Source organism: Neoarius graeffei, chromosome 20, assembly GCF_027579695.1.
Source record: "Neoarius graeffei isolate fNeoGra1 chromosome 20, fNeoGra1.pri, whole genome shotgun sequence".
Classification (NCBI taxonomy): domain Eukaryota; kingdom Metazoa; phylum Chordata; class Actinopteri; order Siluriformes; family Ariidae; genus Neoarius; species Neoarius graeffei.
In genome coordinates, this window is record NC_083588.1 from 12,449,302 (window position 1) to 12,468,585 (window position 19,284).

The 19,284-nt window shown below is 43.1% G+C and overlaps 1 protein-coding gene across 1 annotated transcript in view; it reads left to right on the forward strand.

Annotated features, from left to right (window-relative positions):
* The first annotated feature begins 8,395 nt into the window (after window positions 1-8,395).
* wdr1 (WD repeat domain 1) overlaps window positions 8,396-19,284 on the forward strand; it is a 47,996-nt gene continuing 37,107 nt past the window's right edge. Inside the window, exon 1 of the mRNA XM_060901252.1 lies at window positions 8,396-8,549. Within this exon, the coding sequence (XP_060757235.1) occupies window positions 8,534-8,549 (16 nt within the window). The 5' untranslated portion in view covers window positions 8,396-8,533. The remainder of the gene's footprint in view (window positions 8,550-19,284) is intronic.

The window sequence follows — 19,284 nt, forward strand, 5'->3', positions numbered from 1 at the left end:
TGTATCAGATCTTACGCACTGGTTTATTTCTGTACATCCAGTTCAGATTTCATGTGTTCCCGTTCACGTCTCTACAACAAATTGTGCAGTTGACATACTCAGCACCCATTTTGGAAGCGATAATTATTCCATTGACTGTTTCTGTCCATTCGGGAAGAAAGCGACCGCCAGTTTTATGGCCCTTTTCCACTACCCTTTTTCAGCTCGCTTCAGCCCGACACGGCTCGCGTTTCGACTACCAAAAACCAGCAAGACTCAGCTCGCTTCAGCCCTGCTTAGCCCCTAAAACTCGCATGGTTTTGGAGTGGGGCTGAAGCGAGCCAAAGCGAGCCGAGTGAGGTTGGGGGCGTGAGCAGACACTCCCCTGTGCACTGATTGGTGAGGAGGAGTGTCCTCACATGCCCACACACGCCCCGCGAGCGCGCTGGGATCTGTAAACACCGCAAACCCGGAAGGAGAAGAATTACGAATTACGAGAATTTCTGAAGCCTTATGCGCCTCGCCTCATCTATACGCTCTTGCCAGTATCTGTTGGCGTTGTCGGTGACAACAAGCCACAGCACCAAGACCAGCAACACTAACGACTCCATGTCCTCCATGTTTATTGTTTACTATTCGGGTCGTGAGACTACCGCTTAAAAGCTCCTGATGTCACTGTTTGCGCTGCTTAACGACATCACCTGACGTCCACCCACTTTCGCTAACTCCACCCAATGTGTCCACCCACTTCCAGCCAGCACGGTTCAGCGCGGTTGTAGTCGAAATGCAACTCCAACAGCCCCGCTCAGCCCGACTCAGCACGGCACAGCCGCATTTGTAGTGGAAAAGCGGCATTAGATGTTTTGAGTTTTTTCTTCGATGGTGCCATGTGCTGTTATTTCCCGCTCGGTGTGCAGGAAAATCACAATTGCGCATGCTCAGACATTCGGAATGGCTTGTTGGTACTAGTGGAAGTACCGGTTGAGTAATGCGACGTTCATGTGCTGTGGGAAGATGATATTTTCCAGTTGGGAAGTGGTATTTACCAGTGTGTTGTGTTCACATGCTTTTGTTGTTGTTGACAAATTAAAGATGGTGGACCAGATTCGGAATCAGAATCAGGCCTGTTATTTGGCTAAAACAATTATAGATTGCCTTGTTCATCAGCTGCAGCAGGAATATCTCATCTCATCTCATTATCTCTAGCCGCTTTATCCTTCTACAGGGTCGCAGGCAAGCTGGAGCCTATCCCAGCTGACTATGGGCGAAAGGCGGGGTACACCCTGGACAAGTCGCCAGGTCATCACAGGGCTGACACATAGACACAGACAACCATTCACACTCACATTCACACCTACAGTCAATTTAGAGTCACCAGTTAACCTAACCTGCATGTCTTTGGACTGTGGGGGAAACCGGAGCACCCGGAGAAAACCCACGCGGACACGGGGAGAACATGCAAACTCCGCACAGAAAGGCCCTCGCCGGCCCCGGGGCTCGAACCCAGGACCTTCTTGCTGCGAGGCGACAGCGCTAACCACTACACCACCGTGCCGCGCAGCAGGAATATGAGTTATCAAAAGTCAAAAGGTAAATAATGCTGAATATTTCCTCATCATGACAAGTAGAGATTTTCTTAACACATTGAATGCCACGCAGTTTTTGGAAATTTGGCTGTAGCCACAATGAGAGTAGCCAGTATCTAGATCATTGTTGGCGTTCTTTGGACAGCCACAGAATATTTTGTATTAGGCTATAATATACATATTATAATAATATAATATACATAACATGACCCGTTTAAAAGGTGAGAGTCAGCTTTCCGTAGGTGAAAACCACTTCTTTCTTGGTTCATAAGCTAGTCTTGTACCGCTCGCCGCCATGTTGAAAAGGTTAAAGCTCATCTCATCTGGGCAACTCGTGTATCAAAATTTTCTACGAGTTGCCCAGTGGAAAATACCACAAGAGGGGGCGTTCATGTGTGCTTTCCATGTCGGCGTTTGGTATTTACCATAATTCCCATAGCACATGAACGCACCATGATTCTAAATGTAGAAAATGGCGGCTCCCGTGCATTTTCGCATTTCATGACGATTTTTTTTGATGGTAATAAATCAAAATAATTTTAAGGTGAAAATGTAGAAAAATCCATAGGGAATACGGGAAATCCGTAGGGGTTGACATGTATGTAAACACTGGCACTGTTCATAATTCCATATTTAAACTAAATTTAAAAAGCAACAGCATGATATGAAGGACAAAAAAAAAAAAACAATAGTAAATAGGTCTTTTTGTTGTTGTTTGCTTGTTTTTGAAGTTGTCATCGACATGTAAAAGAAACCATAAAATGCAAACCTAAAAGAGAAAAAGAAATATGTTATTTACCAGCTGGGAGGTCCGTATCGTGAAATACCGTGACTGAGGCCTTGAAAGTACTGAGCGAGGCCCTCTGGGCCAAGGTCACAGTATTTCACCATATGGACCGACCTTAAGCTGGTAAATAATATATTTCTTTTTTTCTTTACCAAATTCTAACAGAAAACGAGAGCGCCCGAAAGGGAAAACCGAGCCGAGCCACCATTTTGAATCCTCATTCACGGCTGTCATGCAAATGGCTTCCTCCTCGGTATACAAGTGCACTTCCATGGCAGGAAAAAAAGCTACATTTTGCCGCCTATGTAGTCCCCTATTTATACAAAATTGAGTCATTCAGGATTCAGCCATGTTTTTGCTGGGCGTTAGCAAGTTAGAGGTTTTTAGCTTTCGCCTGAAATGTTTTCTTTTATTTCTTCTTCTTCCTCAGGGTAGTAAAACTCGCTTTCGCTGTGAAGACTGTCGTTATCGTGATCCATGATGTAAAATTAATGCTGTTCTCCTGAGAAATGCGAAAATAAATGTTGACAAAAATTGCTACGATGTTTGTTGTTGTTGTGAACTAGCGAGTCACCAGAGGTCCGTATCCGGGGTCCGTATCGTAGGATACGGACCCGCTCGCCAGCCAATCAGAGCGCAGGATTTGATGGAAACCGGACCGCGAAAAAAATAAAAATAGTTAATTCAGGAAAAAGACATGACAGACCATGCTGTTATTTAACAATTATTCACCGAAGGTGAATTATACATCCTGGCCACTTTTTCCATGGAATAAAAATGTATTCTTTTCCCTTTTAGCGAGTTGACTGATGGCATGCAATATTATCATACTGCTTATCCTCCATGTATTACGCCACTCTTTCCAATGGAGAATGAGCGTGCAATATTGTTATAATATTGCACGTTATCAAGACAACACGTCACATGTCGAAGCTCATGTGAAGATCCAGTGACAAAACTTTGCTGCTGCGCATGTGCACAATCGTGTCTTTGTCGGCCGGGAAAGAGAGGAGACGAGGCTGATCCGGTGCTCAGATTCAGCATGAAATAAATAAACTGAAAACCGAAACTAAAGATGCGCTGAACATAGGAAAGGCAACCAGAACTTCATTATATATCCTTCATGCATATTTAAAAGAGAAAAACATACCAACGGACATTGAAAAACTGGAAAAGAGACACGTCAGGGACGTAAAACTTCCACATTAGCAAGTGACTGTAACAATTTGTACACAAACATGGCTGCGAGATTTACTTCGTTAAAAGCGGAAGACTTAAAGAGAAAGACGCGCTGAACACCTGGAAGGCGACAAAAACTTCACTGGATATTCTTCACGCATATTTACAAGAGAAAAACATACCAACGGACATCGCAAAACTGAAAGAGAGCGCAATAGCGGAAATATTGTCAAAGTTCGACTTAGAGGTGAGGAAAAGTGATGGAGACTTTTACAAGAGGACTTCACTCATGAACTTCACTCAGGAAAGCCCTTTTGTTTTGAACAACTGCAATGGAACAATCAACTACGACCAAAAGTAGCTTTGAACTTGGACTGTCAACCTGTATATAGCTTGTACAGAAGTTGGGTTGCTGTTCAGGCTTTTTGGACCTGTACCATTTTTATTGTGAGAACTTTGACTTTGTACATTGGATTGACAGAACATTGAATTACATTCGATCAGAATCAGTATTCGATATTGGTGAGTTACCCCCCTGTTCTTAATTTTTTGTAAACTCGAAAATTGTTCCAATGTGTATGTATAATAATAATAATAATAATGGGCGGCACGGTGGTGTAGTGGTTAGCGCTGTCGCCTCACAGCAAGAAGGTCCTGGGTTCGAGCCCCGGGGCCGGCGAGGGCCTTTCTGTGCGGAGTTTGCATGTTCTCCCCGTGTCCGCGTGGGTTTCCTCCGGGGGCTCCGGTTTCCCCCACAGTCCAAAGACATGCAGGTTAGGTTAACTGGTGACTCTAAATTGACCGTAGGTGTGAATGTGAGTGTGAATGGTTGTCTGTGTCTATGTGTCAGCCCTGTGATGACCTGGCGACTTGTCCAGGGTGTACCCCGCCTTTCGCCCGTAGTCAGCTGGGATAGGCTCCAGCTTGCCTGCGACCCTGTAGAAGGATAAAGCGGCTAGAGATAATGAGATGAGATAATAATAATAATAATTATTATTATTATTTATTATTATTATTATTATACTGGCTGGCTTTGAGTGGTATATCAGATATATTCCATTCAGCTACTTGTCTTCGACTCGTTCAATATCATGCTAGCTGAATGGAATGTATCTGATGTACCACTCAAAGCCAGCCAATATTTTTGAAATAATAATCAAAACGAGTTTGAGGTTATTCAGTGAGCCTGACGTGGATAATTGTTTTAGTATAAATACACAGGCGATTTTTTTAAATAACTGTATGAAAAAAACAACTTATTTCAAACTTGAAAAGCAGCATGCAAATGTAATAAAGACGCAGCGCTAACTTGTCACTGATCTACGCCGACTCACATAAAATACTTTGTTCTGAAATGGATAAAATAAACCACAATTCCACCTTACCTCTGAATAGTTTTCGGCCAAACTTTGTAGCATCTTTAGCGCTTTTAGGAACAATGTTTTCTTTCATGATTTGTCATTCTTCCTCGCTTACGGTGACAAAATGATTGGCCACCATTTTGCTGAGTCACTCGAGGTGATTATCGAGAAATAGTCAGAATTTCTCAACCAATCAGAGCACATGATTTCTTATAATCCCCTCCGTATACAGTATTTATACTCAAGCTGAATGCCCCAAGCAACCCCCACCTCTGTTTATGTCCTGTTGTACAAGTCCCTGTGTATGACCAATTACTACAGAACAATAACAGGACATTTAATATTAAAATTCATGTTCCAGCCAAAACTAATAATGATGAGACAAAATAACACAGACCTTCTGACTCATTGGATTCAAGCATTCAACCATGCTGTGGGAAGAAAGTCAGAAAGAAAACACAAGGGGTCGCTGTTACAGTGAAATAAACAATGACACAGCATTACATTACCAACACAATGTTGACTGTTTTCCAATAACAGCACATCCCAAAATGTTTTATTGCTCATACACCACAGCGACTTGCCAATGATTACAATTTTTTAACTTATTCATGAACAAGTGAAGGGAAAGACTTGAAAATATGTATAATACTGCACAACTAAACTTGCCAAAACACACCAAAAGACGGAACTGGTTAGCCAAATAACTGTTACAGCTTAGTGAAATATTCCAAATTTCGCCTCACATGATAGTGACCCAACTCATGCTAATATGCTCTCTGACTTCGCTAATGTTGAATAACTACAAGTTGGTGTTTTGGTGATGTCAGCTACCTCGTTCTAGCTAGCTCGCTCTAGTCGTTATAGCTAATGTTACTAGATGGGTAACTTTTCTTTAGTTAGATAATATGAACGAAAATACCAATCATCATCAGCTTCTTCTTCAAGGTTTTATGGTGGTTGGCAAACCGACTTACCGCCACCGACTGGGCTGGAGTGTGGAACAGCAGATATTGGGGAGGGGGGACAAAATTATACTCTTTTAGCCATTTCTGTTTCTTTGAGAAACTTGATAATATAATGATATATCCGACTTGATGCTCTCCTTCATAAACCAGCTAATGTGAAATTATGATGTTTTACTGTTCTTAGTCAAAGAAAAAGCTGATTTCTCTCATGTTCGTGTTTCTTGCAGCGAAGTAGTACATGCTCTACTATTTCTGGATGGCTACCCAAAATACCAATGTGCGGTTGGCCGCAATATGACCAAAAGTTTGTGAACACCTGACCATCGTTACATTACTGCCATTTAGCAGACGCTTTCATCCGGAGCGACGTACAACTTACCCAGAGCAGCATGGGGAGCAGTTGGGGGTTAGGTGCCTTGCTCAAGGGCACTTCAGCCATTCCTGCTGGTCCAGGGAATTGAACCGGTGACCTTTTGGTCCCAAAGCTGCTTCTAGAACCAAACGTCAAAACATCCCATTCTATAATTGCCCCTCCCCCTTGCTGTTATAATCACCTCTTCTGTCAAGGTTCTCCACTAGATTCTGGAGCGTGGCTGTGGCTTATTCAGGCACTGATGTGAGGTGAGGAGGTTTGGGATGCAGTCAGCGTTCCAGTTCGTTCCAAAGTTTTTCAGTCAGGTTGAGCTGCAGGCCACTCGATTTCTTCCAGTCCAACCTGAACAAACCAGATCTTCATGGACCTCCCTCGCTTTGTGCAAAGGGGGACTGTTCTGCTGGAACATGCTACAGCGCACAAAGACATTCGAGATGATGGTGGAACAGCCTTCCAAGGAGTGTTCAGGAATCAGACACAGTCTCAGCGTTTAAGTCTAGGCTGAAAACATAACTGTTTAGTCAAGCCTTTTGTTAATAGTGTTTATGAGGTAAAGGTGTAGATCTGGAGGGTCCTCAGACAGAGTGTTTTGGTAAACTGGGATGTATGGATGCTGTCAGTCCCCCACTCGAGTTTGTTGACGGCGTAGCGGCTGGCTGCTTTATGTCCTGGGGCTCCCTTGTGCCCGTGTTCCCTTCTGGCTCTCCCCTTTGAGTTATGCTGTTTTGCCAGAGTCCCTGCTTGCACTTGGCGCAAAATGTATACCGTTCCTACTCATCAGGTGACACTGGGCATACCTAACAACCTGTGTTTTCTCTCTCTACCCCCAAACTCTGTCTGTCCCTCTAAGTTACATGTCAATCCTGAGGTCGAGATGCTGACCTCTTCTGCTCCTCGGACCTGCCTGATCCATCCTGACGCCCTCCGTCTGGCTGGAGTCTCATCACACGGCTCCTGTGGAGGATGGCCCTATATGGACAGTCGAAAGTCGCACTTGGAAGACGGCTCTGGACACTTACAGTCATGCTTTTATGCCCGAGGACTACAGTTGTCATGAACAGTTTTGCACTCAAGTTTCCATCAGTGAAGAGTTATAACATCAACAAAACAGACTTCATGTTAAAACTGTTAAGTGTTATAATCATGTTATCACCCAAATGAGGATGGGTTCCCTTTTGAGTCTGGTTCCTCTCGAGGTTTCTTCCTCATGTCGTCCGAGGGAGTTTTTCCTTGCCACCGTCGCCACAGGCTCGCTCATCGAGGAAAGATTATGGATAAAATTAGCTCATGTTTAAAGTCATTAAAATTCTGTAAAGCTGCTTTGCGACAATGTCTATTGTTAAAAGCGTGATAAAAATAAACTTGACTTGCTTCCAACTTTGTGGCAACAATTTGGGGCAAGACCAAAATCCTTGGGCCATATCGCATATTAGTTATTTAACTCTCACGTACATGTTTATAAAATAGCTATGTAATCAACAAAAACATTCCAGAAACATATTTACAAAGTTCATGATCATAGACACATCATTGAATCACTTCTCCTGACCTATCAGCAGTGACAGGTCTCACATTCTCACACAGTTTCCGACATGAGCCGACAAGTTAATAACCTGCGAAACCACCCTCATTGCTCATGTTTATCCTTGTAACTATAATGTAATATCCTCCATGGGTGTCGCACCACAACCTGCATCACTGCACGTTGGTTTCCTGTCTTGGAAGAACAAGAAGAAGAAGAAACCTTTGCCTGATAATTGTGTGCCTGTTTCGACGTAGCTTTTTTTAAACTATAAATTTATTCATATCTAAATAAATGCATCGAGTTAGACTCTTAGTGAATTCAGCCCAAGTTGACGAAGCTAAGTTATATTTAACAATGTAGCTAATGTATCACTTCTTGCCGAACTGTCAGTCAAAGCACTTTGTTTGAAACGTTTTAATTACATTTGCTGAAATATACACGACATGTTGATTTGTGTCTTGCATTCATGCGTTAATGTGAAACAACAGCATGTGGAATTGAATCAGGCGGATGCGTCGGCTACCTAAAAGCGGTCCTTGGGATGCACGAGATGCGCGAGCGCGGAATCTGTTGATGCTTACAGAGGTGTCGCGCAGAAGTCGAGTTTACCATATATGGACAAAGGCAAACGTTCCTCGAGCTGCTCTGACTTCCGCGTTTGTGCGATTAGGCGGAGACCAAGCGGCCGGGAGCAGGGACCGAGCTAAAGGATCCGGGACGCTCCGTTTACCATTCATTAGAGAGAGAGAAAGGAATACAAACAACGCGGACAAACATGTCGTACGAACTGAGTAAGTTGTACGCAGAGATGCGGTCTGTGTTGTGTTTGATACCAGGAAGTCGTGATTCTGGGTTCAGCTGCTGCATCTTATGACAGCGGCTGTGTTCCAATTGTCACCCGTTACTTTTCTAGGTTCCTTCACTGACTGACTATTCTGCTGTATTTAAAAAAAAAAAAACAATCAACACGCGAGCGCTTATTCCTTGAAACTGTTAGAATAGCACTGGCGTGTTGACGTCACAATACTTGAAAAATAATACAAACGTCCGTGTCGTTAGCGAAGTGGCTAACGAGCTAAATGTAAACATGACACAAATGAGCGAATTTTACCATGGCAACCCAACAAGCTCACTGAAGCTTGAGATTTCTAAACAAGCCGCTCGTGTCGTCTTGTTAGTTTATTTAACTTAACACTGGAGTAAACTGGACCCGAGAGTTGGTTCTAAAATTACTTCCCAGTGTCCTACATGCTAACAAGCACACTCGTGCTAGGAATGAATTTCCAGAGGAAATACAATAAATGAATAGCGAGATCACGTCGTGCGTTTTAAATGGCTGCCAGGCAAATTATTATTTATTTTTTTTGTTATTCAGAATAAGTCTCATCTCATTATCTCTAGCCGCTTTATTCTTCTACAGGGTCGCAGGCAAGCTGGAGCCTATCCCAGCTGACTACGGGCGAAAGACACGGGGTACACCCTGGACAAGTCGCCAGATCATCACAGGGCTGACACATAGACACAGACAACCATTCACACTCACATTCACACCTACGGTCAATTTAGAGTCACCAGTTAACCTAACATGCATGTCTTTTGGTCTGTGGAGGAAACCCACGCAGACACGGGGAGAACATGCAAACTCCGCACAGAAAGGCCCTCGCCGGCTACGGGGCTCGAACCCAGGACCTAACCACTACACCACCGTGCCGCCCTCTCAGTCTTAAATAAAAAATAAAAAGCTCCATCCTGAATGGGATAACATCTTAGCGATATTCCTGTCCTACAGAGTGTCGCTAGCTTGCTAATATAATGTTAGCTAAGTGGCTAACGAGCTAAAGCGAATGAATGTAAACATGACCCAAATGAGCGAATTTTACCATGGCAACCCAAGCTTGAGATTTCTAAGTTTACAAGCCGCTCGTGTCGTCTTGTTAGTTTATTTAATTTAACACTGGACCTAGCTGTACCCGAGAGTTGGTTCTAAAATTACTTCCTGCATGCTAACAAGCACACTAGTGCTAGGAATGAATTTCCAGAGGAAATACAATAAATGAATAGCGAGATCACGTCAAATGCGACGCGTTCGTGCGTTTTAAATGGCTGCCAGGCATTTTTTTTTTGTTGTTATTCAGAATAAGTCAACTTTCGAAATAAAACGTCTTAAATTAAAAAAAAAAAGGCTCCATCCTGAATGGGATAACATCTTACCGATATTCCTGTCCTACAGAGTGTCGCTAGCTTGTTAATATAATGTTAGCTAAGTGGCTAACGAGCTAAAGCGAATGAATGTAAACATGACACAAATGAGCGAATTTTAACATGGCAACCCAAGCTTGAGATTTCTAAGTTTACAAGCCGCTCGTGTCGTCTTGTTAGTTTATTTAACTTAACACTGGAGTAAACTGGTTCTAAAATTACTTCCCAGTGTCCTACATGCTAACAAGCACACTAGTGCTAGGAATGAGTTTCCAGAGGAAATACAGTAGATGAATAGCGAGATCACGTCAAATGCGCCGCGCTCGAGCGTTTTGAATGGCTGCCAGGCAAATGGTTTCTGTTTTGTTATTCAGAATAAGTCATTCGAATAACTTTTTGGAAATAAAATTCCTTCGTGACAGTTCTTCTGCAAATGATTTAAATAACACCGTAATAGTTATTTCAGAGGGAATGGGATTACATCTTACCGATATTCCTGTCCTACAGAGTGTAGCTAGCTTGCTAATACCTCAGACCGAAACGGAGAAAAAAAAAAGCTCCATCCTGATTGGTTAATTCTGGTTGTCACCATAGTAACTGGTAGCCAATAAAATGCACTCCCGTTCAAAAGTTTGGTCACTCTGAAATGTCCTTATTTATTTTTGAAAGAAAAGCACTGTTCTTTTCAATGAAGATCACTTTAAACTAATCAGAAATCCACTCTATACATTGCTAATGTGGTAAATGACTATTCTAGCTGCAAATGTCTGGTTTTTGGTGCAATATCTCCATAGGTGTATAGAGGCCCATTTCCAGCAACTCTCACTCCAGTGTTCTAATGGTACAATGTGTTTGCTCATTGCCTCAGAAGGCTAATGGATGATTAGAAAACCCTTGTACAATCATGTTAGCACAGCTGAAAACAGTTGAGCTCTTTAGAGAAGCTATAAAACTGACCTTCCTTTGAGCAGATTGAGTTTCTGGAGCATCACATTTGTGGGGTCGATTAAATGCTCAAAATGGCCAGAAAAATGTCTTGACTATATTTTCTATTCATTTTACAACTTATGGTGGTAAATAAAAGTGTGAGTTTTCATGGAAAACACAAAACTGTCTGGGTGACCCCAAACTTTTGAATGGTAGTGTATGTCAGCGAATAGTCGCGTGCCTTTGTTTGACGTTTGGACAGTTAAATGGAGAAGACTTGTAATGATGACTTGATTTGAATTTTAATTAGTCTATTCTTGATTCTGATTGGTCAGAGTTTTTTTTTTTTTTTCTCTTCCCCCATTCATTTTGTATACCACCAATTCAGGCAGCTGTTTGTGAATGTTATGGTTTCCATGAATTTGGCTGCTCCACAGAATCTAAGACTCAAAGTATGAAAAAATAAAAGGTTTCGTTGTGTGTACTTCTGGAAGGAGATGTACACATGCACTTGATGTTAAAACTGTTAATGTTATAGTCATGTTGTCTGCTGTTGTCCCGGTGAGGATGGGTTCCCTTTTGGGTCTGGTTCCTCTCGAGGTTTCTTCCTCGTGTCGTCTGAGGGAGTTTTTCCTTGCCACTGTCGCCACGGGCTTGCTCGTTGGGGATAGATTATGGATAAAATTAGCTCATGTCTTGGGTCATTCAGATTCTGTAAAGTTGCTTTGGGACAATGTCTATTGTTAAAAGCGCTATACAAACAGACTTGACTTGATTCACGACACTGTCGTCTACTTTTAAGGCGACAAAAAATGTCATGTTACTTTAAAGTGCATAGCATGGGTAAATTCAGGAGCAAGATCAATGTATTTCTCCTATTTTATATTAAACTTTGGTCAAATATCTGTCACATTCTTCATTCTCTGCAATTTTTTTTCCCTTGCGCAATAGACCCCTTTCACATGATGTCACCGTGCCGCGAGATTTTGTTAGGCGCCATATTGGAAGACCAAGTACATGCACTCACAATATAAAAGTACGAGCAAGAGTAAAGTGACACGATGGATGATAATTCTGGTTATGTGAGTACATTACCAGTTGCAGAAAGGGCACGGTATGTGGAGAAACTGGCTGTGATTGATGGGTTTGACCCATATGATAAGACTTGTGGCAAGGGAGAATGGAAACATAAGGAGGACCGGACACCAATTCTGCCATCTGTTTGCTACCCAGACATTGTAAACTATTTGTTGTTTACACCCAGTGCCTACACTCAGTGTTCGAACTATGCCGATATTTTCGGGGGGGGGTCCCTTTTTTTCCCTTGGGGGTGTGTGTGCTTGCGCTTGTCTCGGAGCGCGGATCTCCAAACACATGAGAAGCCTATCTTGCGCACATATCACGCGGACTCCACACACGCATCGCGTCTGAAGTCATAACTCATCAGGGGAAATCGTGTCCGCATTGGCATGTTCAAAAAACAACCTCGCGTCAACAATGATACCACACGCAAGAAGAAAAAAAAACAGTCAGGCTACTCAACAACCAACCTGGCAGCAGCGAGCAAGCCCCAAACCATCCTTTATTATTATTATTATTATTATTATTATTATTATTAAATTGTAGAAGTCTGGCAGGCTTGCTCCTCATACAGTTATCAACTTGAGGCCAATTTAGCATGTTTTAAATTTGAATTTCTTGCGTTTGCTTACCTCAAAGTGTCCACAGATCATGCACAGACTTATCCACAGTTTTTTGCCAAGTCTCACACAGGTTTCTTTCAAGTCTACTGTTGGGCCAATAAATCATAAATAAAACAGCTCAGATTTGTTTAAGTCGTTTGCCACTCCACTTTATTCTCGTGGGTTCACATACCGCTGCCGTTATTATCCCCTTATCATGAGTTTGTTGGTCTTCCAAAATGGCGCAGGGTCTGTTTACTTCCGGTTTCAGGTGACGTCAGTGAAAGGGGTCTATACCAGAAAAATTCAGTTGAAATCAAGCCATTTGAGGCGAATTGGTCCGCCTCTGAAAAAACTTGGCATTCGGATTTCCCAGGAAACATTGATTTTCGTGACATCACGCGCGGGACGCCTCCTTCTGTATCCTACGTCAGCGCTGGTCTGTTTATGAGAAAACGACGTGGTGGTTTTCTGCAAATTTCTTCAACATTATCATGTAATTATTAAAATGGTGAACAGATGTAGCGTAGGAGGGTGTAGCAACACCAATCTTGATGGGATTAGTACTCATCGTTTCCCAAAAGACTGGACAATGAGCGAGAAATGGGAGCGCTTAGTTTACACAGGCTGTGCACTGAAACCGTGCAAAGCTCGCGCAGCCTGTTGGCACTTCCGCAGGTGACGTCACGAATCTGGCTTCAGACTTCCTTGGGATTTTTCCAGACTTTTTTTTTTTTTTCTGCTGTAGACAGATGGCCTTGTGCAAAATTACCCTTCTGGATGAGTGTGTAAAGGGACATACTTTCATATTAAAAAAAAAAAAAGAGAAATTGGTCCAGAATATGCCCTTTAAGTGCCTAGTACTGTCCTGAAGACTTTCATGTGGTGGAAAACATCCAACCTGCTGACACTGGAGCCTTCCTTCATGAATTTCTTTCTAGAAGTACACACAACGTAACCTTTTCATTTTTTAAATTGTTTATGACCCTTAGATTATGTGGAGCAGCCAAATCCATGTGAATGACTTGTTACGATGGAAACCATAACCTTCACAAACACTTCTGGAAGGGGCTCCAGTGTCAGCAGCTTGTAGCAGGTTGGATGTTTTCCACTACATGAAAGTGTTCAGGACAGTACGAGGCACTTCAAGTAACGTGATGTTTTTTGTGGTCTTAAAAGTAGATGGCCTTTCACTTTCATAAAATCAGTGAAATTTGGTCATTGTGAGATTTGTCATATCTAAAAAAAATAATAATAAAACAGGCCATTCTGTGGCTGGGAAGTTATTTAATTTGAGGGGATTCTCTAGTAAATAATGTGCATGAAATCGCTCGCTTCGTGCAGTCAAGCAGACAGAGGAAGTCCGTGTGCGCATGCGCAAGTTTGCCTTCGTGGTCGTCATCTTCATCTTTCGGGTTTTGTGGCAGCCAGTGTTGGGGCAGTTGCTTTTAAAAAGTAGCTTTTGCTCATTACTCGTTACTTCTTTAAAAAGTAATGTTACTTTACTTAGTTACCTTCTATGTAAAGTAACTTTTTACGTTATTTGTTACCTTTACATTGCTTGAGTCTGGGCAGTACTCCATTGTTCCTAAATGTGTAGGCCTACTGTAGGCTGCCTACAGAAAGTTCTGTTGATGACATGACATTTCTTTTATGCTCTTTATTCTGCACTTGACATGAACATACAGTGGGGCAAAAAAAGTATTTAGTCAGTCACCAATTGTGCAAGTTCTCCCACTTAAAAAGATGAGAGGCCTGTAATTTTCATCATAGGTATACCTCAACTATGAGAGACAAAATGAGGAAAACAAATCCAGAAAATCACATTGTCTCTGGTTTTTAAAGAATTTATTTGCAAATTATGGTGGAAAATAAGTATTTGGTCAATAACAAAAGTTCATCTTAATACTTTGTTATATACCCTTTGTTGGCAATGACAGAGGTCAAACGTTTTCTGTAAGTCTTCACAAGGTTTTCACACACTGTTGCTGGTATTTTGGCCCATTCCTCCATGCAGATCTCCTCTAGAGCAGTGATGTTTTGGGGCTGTCGCTGGGGAACACAGACTTTCAACTCCCTCCAAAGATTTTCTATGGGGTTGAGATCTGGAGACTGGCTAGGCCACTCCAGGACCTTGAAATGCTTCTTACGAAGCTGCTCCTTCGTTGCCCGGGCGGTGTGTTTGGGATCATTGTCATGCTGAACGACCCAGCCACGGTTCATCTTCAATGCCCTTGCTGATGGAAGGTGGTTTTCACTCAATCTCACAATACATGGCCCCATTCATTCTTTCCTTTACACGGATCAGTCGTCCTGGTCCCTTTGCAGAAAAACAGCCCCAAAGCATAATGTTTCCACCCTCATGCTTCACAGTACGTATGGTGTTCTTTGGATGCAACTCGGCATTCTTTCTCCTCCAAACACGACAAGTTGAGTTTTTACCAAAAAGTTCTATTTTGGTTTCATCTGACCATATGACATTCTCCCAATCCTCTTCTGGATCATCCAAATGCTCTCTAGCAAATTTCAGACGGGCCTGGACACGTACTGGCTTAAGCAGGGGGACACGTCTGGCACTGCAGGATTTGAGTCCCTGGCGGCGTAGTGTGTTACTGATGGTAGCCTTTGTTACTTTGGTCCCAGCTCTCTGCAGGTCATTCACTAGGTCCCCCCATGTGGTTCTGGGATTTTTGCTCACAGTTCTTGTGATCGTTTTGACCCCACGGGGTGAGATCTTGCGTGGAGCCCCAGATCGAGGGAGATTATCAGTGGTCTTGTATGTCTTCCATTTTCTAATAATTGCTCCCACAGTTGATTTCTTCACACCAAGCTGCTTACCTGTTGCAGATTCAGTCTTCCCAGCCTGGTGCAGGTCTACAATTTTGTTTCTGGTGTCCTTTGACAGCTCTTTGGTCTTGGCCATAGTGGAGTTTGGAGTGTGACTGTTTGAGGTTGTGGACAGGTGTCTTTTATACTGATAACGAGTTCAAACAGGTGCCATTAATACAGGTAACGAGTGGAGGACAGAGGAGCCTCTTAAAGAAGAAGTTACAGGTCTGTGAGAGCCAGAAATCTTGCTTGTTTGTAGGTGACCAAATACTTATTTTACCGAGGAATTTACCAGTTAATTCATTAAAAATCCTACAATGTGATTTCCTGGATTCTTTCCCCCCATTCTGTCTCTCATAGTTGAGGTATACCTATGATGAAAATTACAGGCCTCTCTCATCTTTTTAAGTGGGAGAACTTGCACAATTGGTGGCTGACTAAATACTTTTTTGCCCCACTGTATTTGGCTACAGGCTTCACCACCAAAGCCCTGTGAAACAGCAGCAAATAACAGCCTCAATATAGGCTCCTTAGGAATGTGACGACAACCTCAAAATGGCTCATATGTCTCAAAATAAAACATGCCTCATATAAATCCAACAGAAAAATAGAATAATCTCAAAATAGTTTGATGCTGATGGCTTGAGTAAATAAAATAAAAATGGCATAATAGGCCTACAACTTAACACAAAACTAGCCCCAACATTAAAAAAGGCTACTGCTTACCCTTCAGTGTGATCATGGCAAGAGAAAGAAAAAAAAAAAGTATTGTGCAAAGGCCAAAGCTATAGCATGGGTGGCAGTCAACTTATTCTAGATCAGCACAAAATGTGTGATTATACCTCATCAGGAGTAGTCTTTCAAAACGTTTATCGGAAAGTCTGTTTCTTCTGGGGGTCAGCACAAGACCTCCCAGGCTGAACAGCCTGTGCACTGGATGGTGTGGCAGTGTTGTATTTCATGAACACCGCTTTCACTCGGGGGAAACGGTTGAGGACTCCTAACTCTGAGCCTGATCTCATGTCCTCAAGTACCTCTGCATCTGCGCTAAAGGACATGATTTCATCCTCCTCATCATCAAAAGAAAACAAGTCCTCGTTGGCACTGCTGTGTGCGGCAACTTCTCGGTTTTTATTCTCGGCCGGCTCCGCATCCTGTGGTATAGTGCGACACTCCGCGACGAGAAGCGCATGCACTCTCTGCTCCGCTGCCCCGTCCATCGTACTTTAAATTTCAGCAACGTCAAGGCAGCCAATAAAGCTTCGCTGCTCTCCAACACTGGTGCAAATCGTGTCTTGATAGCCTAGGACAAAATGAAAAGACATAGCCTAAGCCTATTTTCAGGCACATGACTCTATCGAAGCGTAATTAATGCATGTATCAAAATTTAGAATATTTACGAAGAAATGCGCGTTATGGATAAGCATATGTCTAGGCTACTAACTTTAAGTTAGATTACTAAGAATTGGCTTACCTGTACAATTACCCCCGGTAGGCCAGCAGTCATCCTCGACAGTCCATTTTGAAGACCCAGTGTCCTGGTCATCAGGATCTCCAGGGTTGGTAGAAGACTCCCATAGTAACAGTTATCTTCGCCTTGCAAGATGTCAAGTACTACTGTCAGCGGTTTCAAAACAGTGCAGTATTCTTTTAGAAATAGATGTTCGCGCTCTGTCAGGGCTCTGCAGTCCAGTCTCGTACAAAGCGTATTCAAATCCTGGGCCGGTATGTCAGTGATGCGGGACAAGGCATCGTGGTATGAATTCCACCTTGTTGATGTAGGCACAAAATTTTTTTTTTCCCCACATATTTCAACAACAGTCTCGGAGGCCACGGTAGAACGGCTTGCCTTTGCCCAAAGAGCAGTGCACTTCGCCGTGGCACTCCTGTACACAAATTTTGAGCCACTGTTTGATGACAGCCATTTGTCGATGTCATTGCATGAGATCAAGTTGAGCGTATGCGAGGCACACCTAAAATGCGGAGGAAGAGAAAACTGACCCTCTGTGGTGCCAAGCAACTCTTCCATCTCATCTCATTATCTCTAGCCGCTTTATCCTGTTCTACAGGGTCACAGGCAAGCTGGAGCCTATCCCAGCTGACTACGGGCGAAAGGCGGGGTACACCCTGGACAAGTCGCCAGGTCATCACAGGGCTGACACATAGACACAGACAACCATTCACATTCACACCTACGGTCAATTTAGAGTCACCAGTTAACCTAACCTGCATGTCTTTGGACTGTGGGGGAAACCGGAGCACCTGGAGGAAACCCACGCGGACACGGGGAGAACATGCAAACTCCGCACATAAAGGCCCTCGCCGGCCACGGGGCTCGAACCCGGACCTTCTTGCTGTGAGGCGACGGTGCTAACCACTACACCACCGTGCCGCCCCAACTCTTCCATATCTGTGAAAACTACACATTGCTCTTCATCTTCCTCCTCGTCAGGCTCGGCGGGGGGTGCATACATCTTAAAAGCTTTAACAAAATTCGACCCGTTATCTGTAATGGTGGTGGTGGTGATCCTATGTGAAAGGCCAAACGCTGAGTGAATTTGTTCCAATTCAAAGCCTATAACATCACGATTAAAGTTTTGTGGATTGATCCAGTGCACAGTGATTCCCAAAAAGCTTCTGTTACGGCGACTCCATATATCCGCTGTGGTTGACACATACTGCAAACTCTCGAAAGATGTATTTAATTCAGTCTCCATTTTCAGATAACATTCATCCAGATAGCGTGTAAAAGTTTTACGATCTGACCATGGGCGTCTGTCTCCTGTTATCGGTATCTTTCTGAAAGCGGGAGATTCGACAGTATTGATGGGCAACATTTCTTCAACGATGAATGAAGCGACAAGTTTGTCCAACTGTTGTTTAGTTACCTCGTGAAAATGAAGTATTGGCTGCTTATTTGGGCTTGGCCCATCATTTCCCCGGGGATCCTGAGCTACAAGCTTCACGTTAGCATGTTTTCCTTTCAAATGCTTAGAAAGGTTAGCAGTTGAATTAATGGCAGTGGATAAAACTTTCTGGCCAGGGCGGAGTTTACACCTAACACTCACATTCCTCCCCTTTGTTTCAATGAGTTCAAAGTAATGAGATGAGAATACTTCCATCCCTCAAAAGTTATTGTTGGCTGCTTCTCGCTGCTTGCTCTCATCATGCCATCAGCCTCTACTTATGGCCTATTGTGTGAAATGAAAGCTGTGTGAAATGAGACTATTGCGCAAGCGTGAAGCTGAGAAGCGGTGTCGCCGTTAAATATGTCCCTACGGAAAGTAACGTGCCGAATTGGAAAAGGAACTACATTTCGTTACCAAATTTTCGGTGGGAGCGCGTTACACTACTTTTCACCCAAAAAAAGTAGTTACGTTACTGTAACGCGTTACTTTGTAACGTACTGTGTACTTACTGTAACGTGTGTACTTTGTAACGCGTTACACAAAACACTGATGGCAGCTGGCATCCAGTGTTTCGTTACTTCCATCTACAGGCTTACTTTGACTGTGCGCTGACCGTTCCATCATTCTGTCGCAAAATGAATAGCTGATCACACCGCGGTGCTCGCTGACTGCCAATATTTGAGTTTGGTCCTGCGTTTCCTTTCCTTCCTATACAACATGACGTCTTTTCTTCTCGCTTTCCGTTACTGTAGTCGGTCTTTCCAGTTTCATTCGCACACTCGCGTCCTCCGTTCTTCTCTCCTGTTTTCAAATTTGTATCCCACAATGCCTTGTGCGAACAGGGAAAGCCCACCACATGATGCACGATGTAGTATCTTGTATTGCGTCATGGTAAAGCAGGAAAAAGTAGTGGAGAATTTCGGTCCACGTGGCCCAAAATTCCATGAATAGTTCTATTTAAAAAACCTAATAAAATTGGA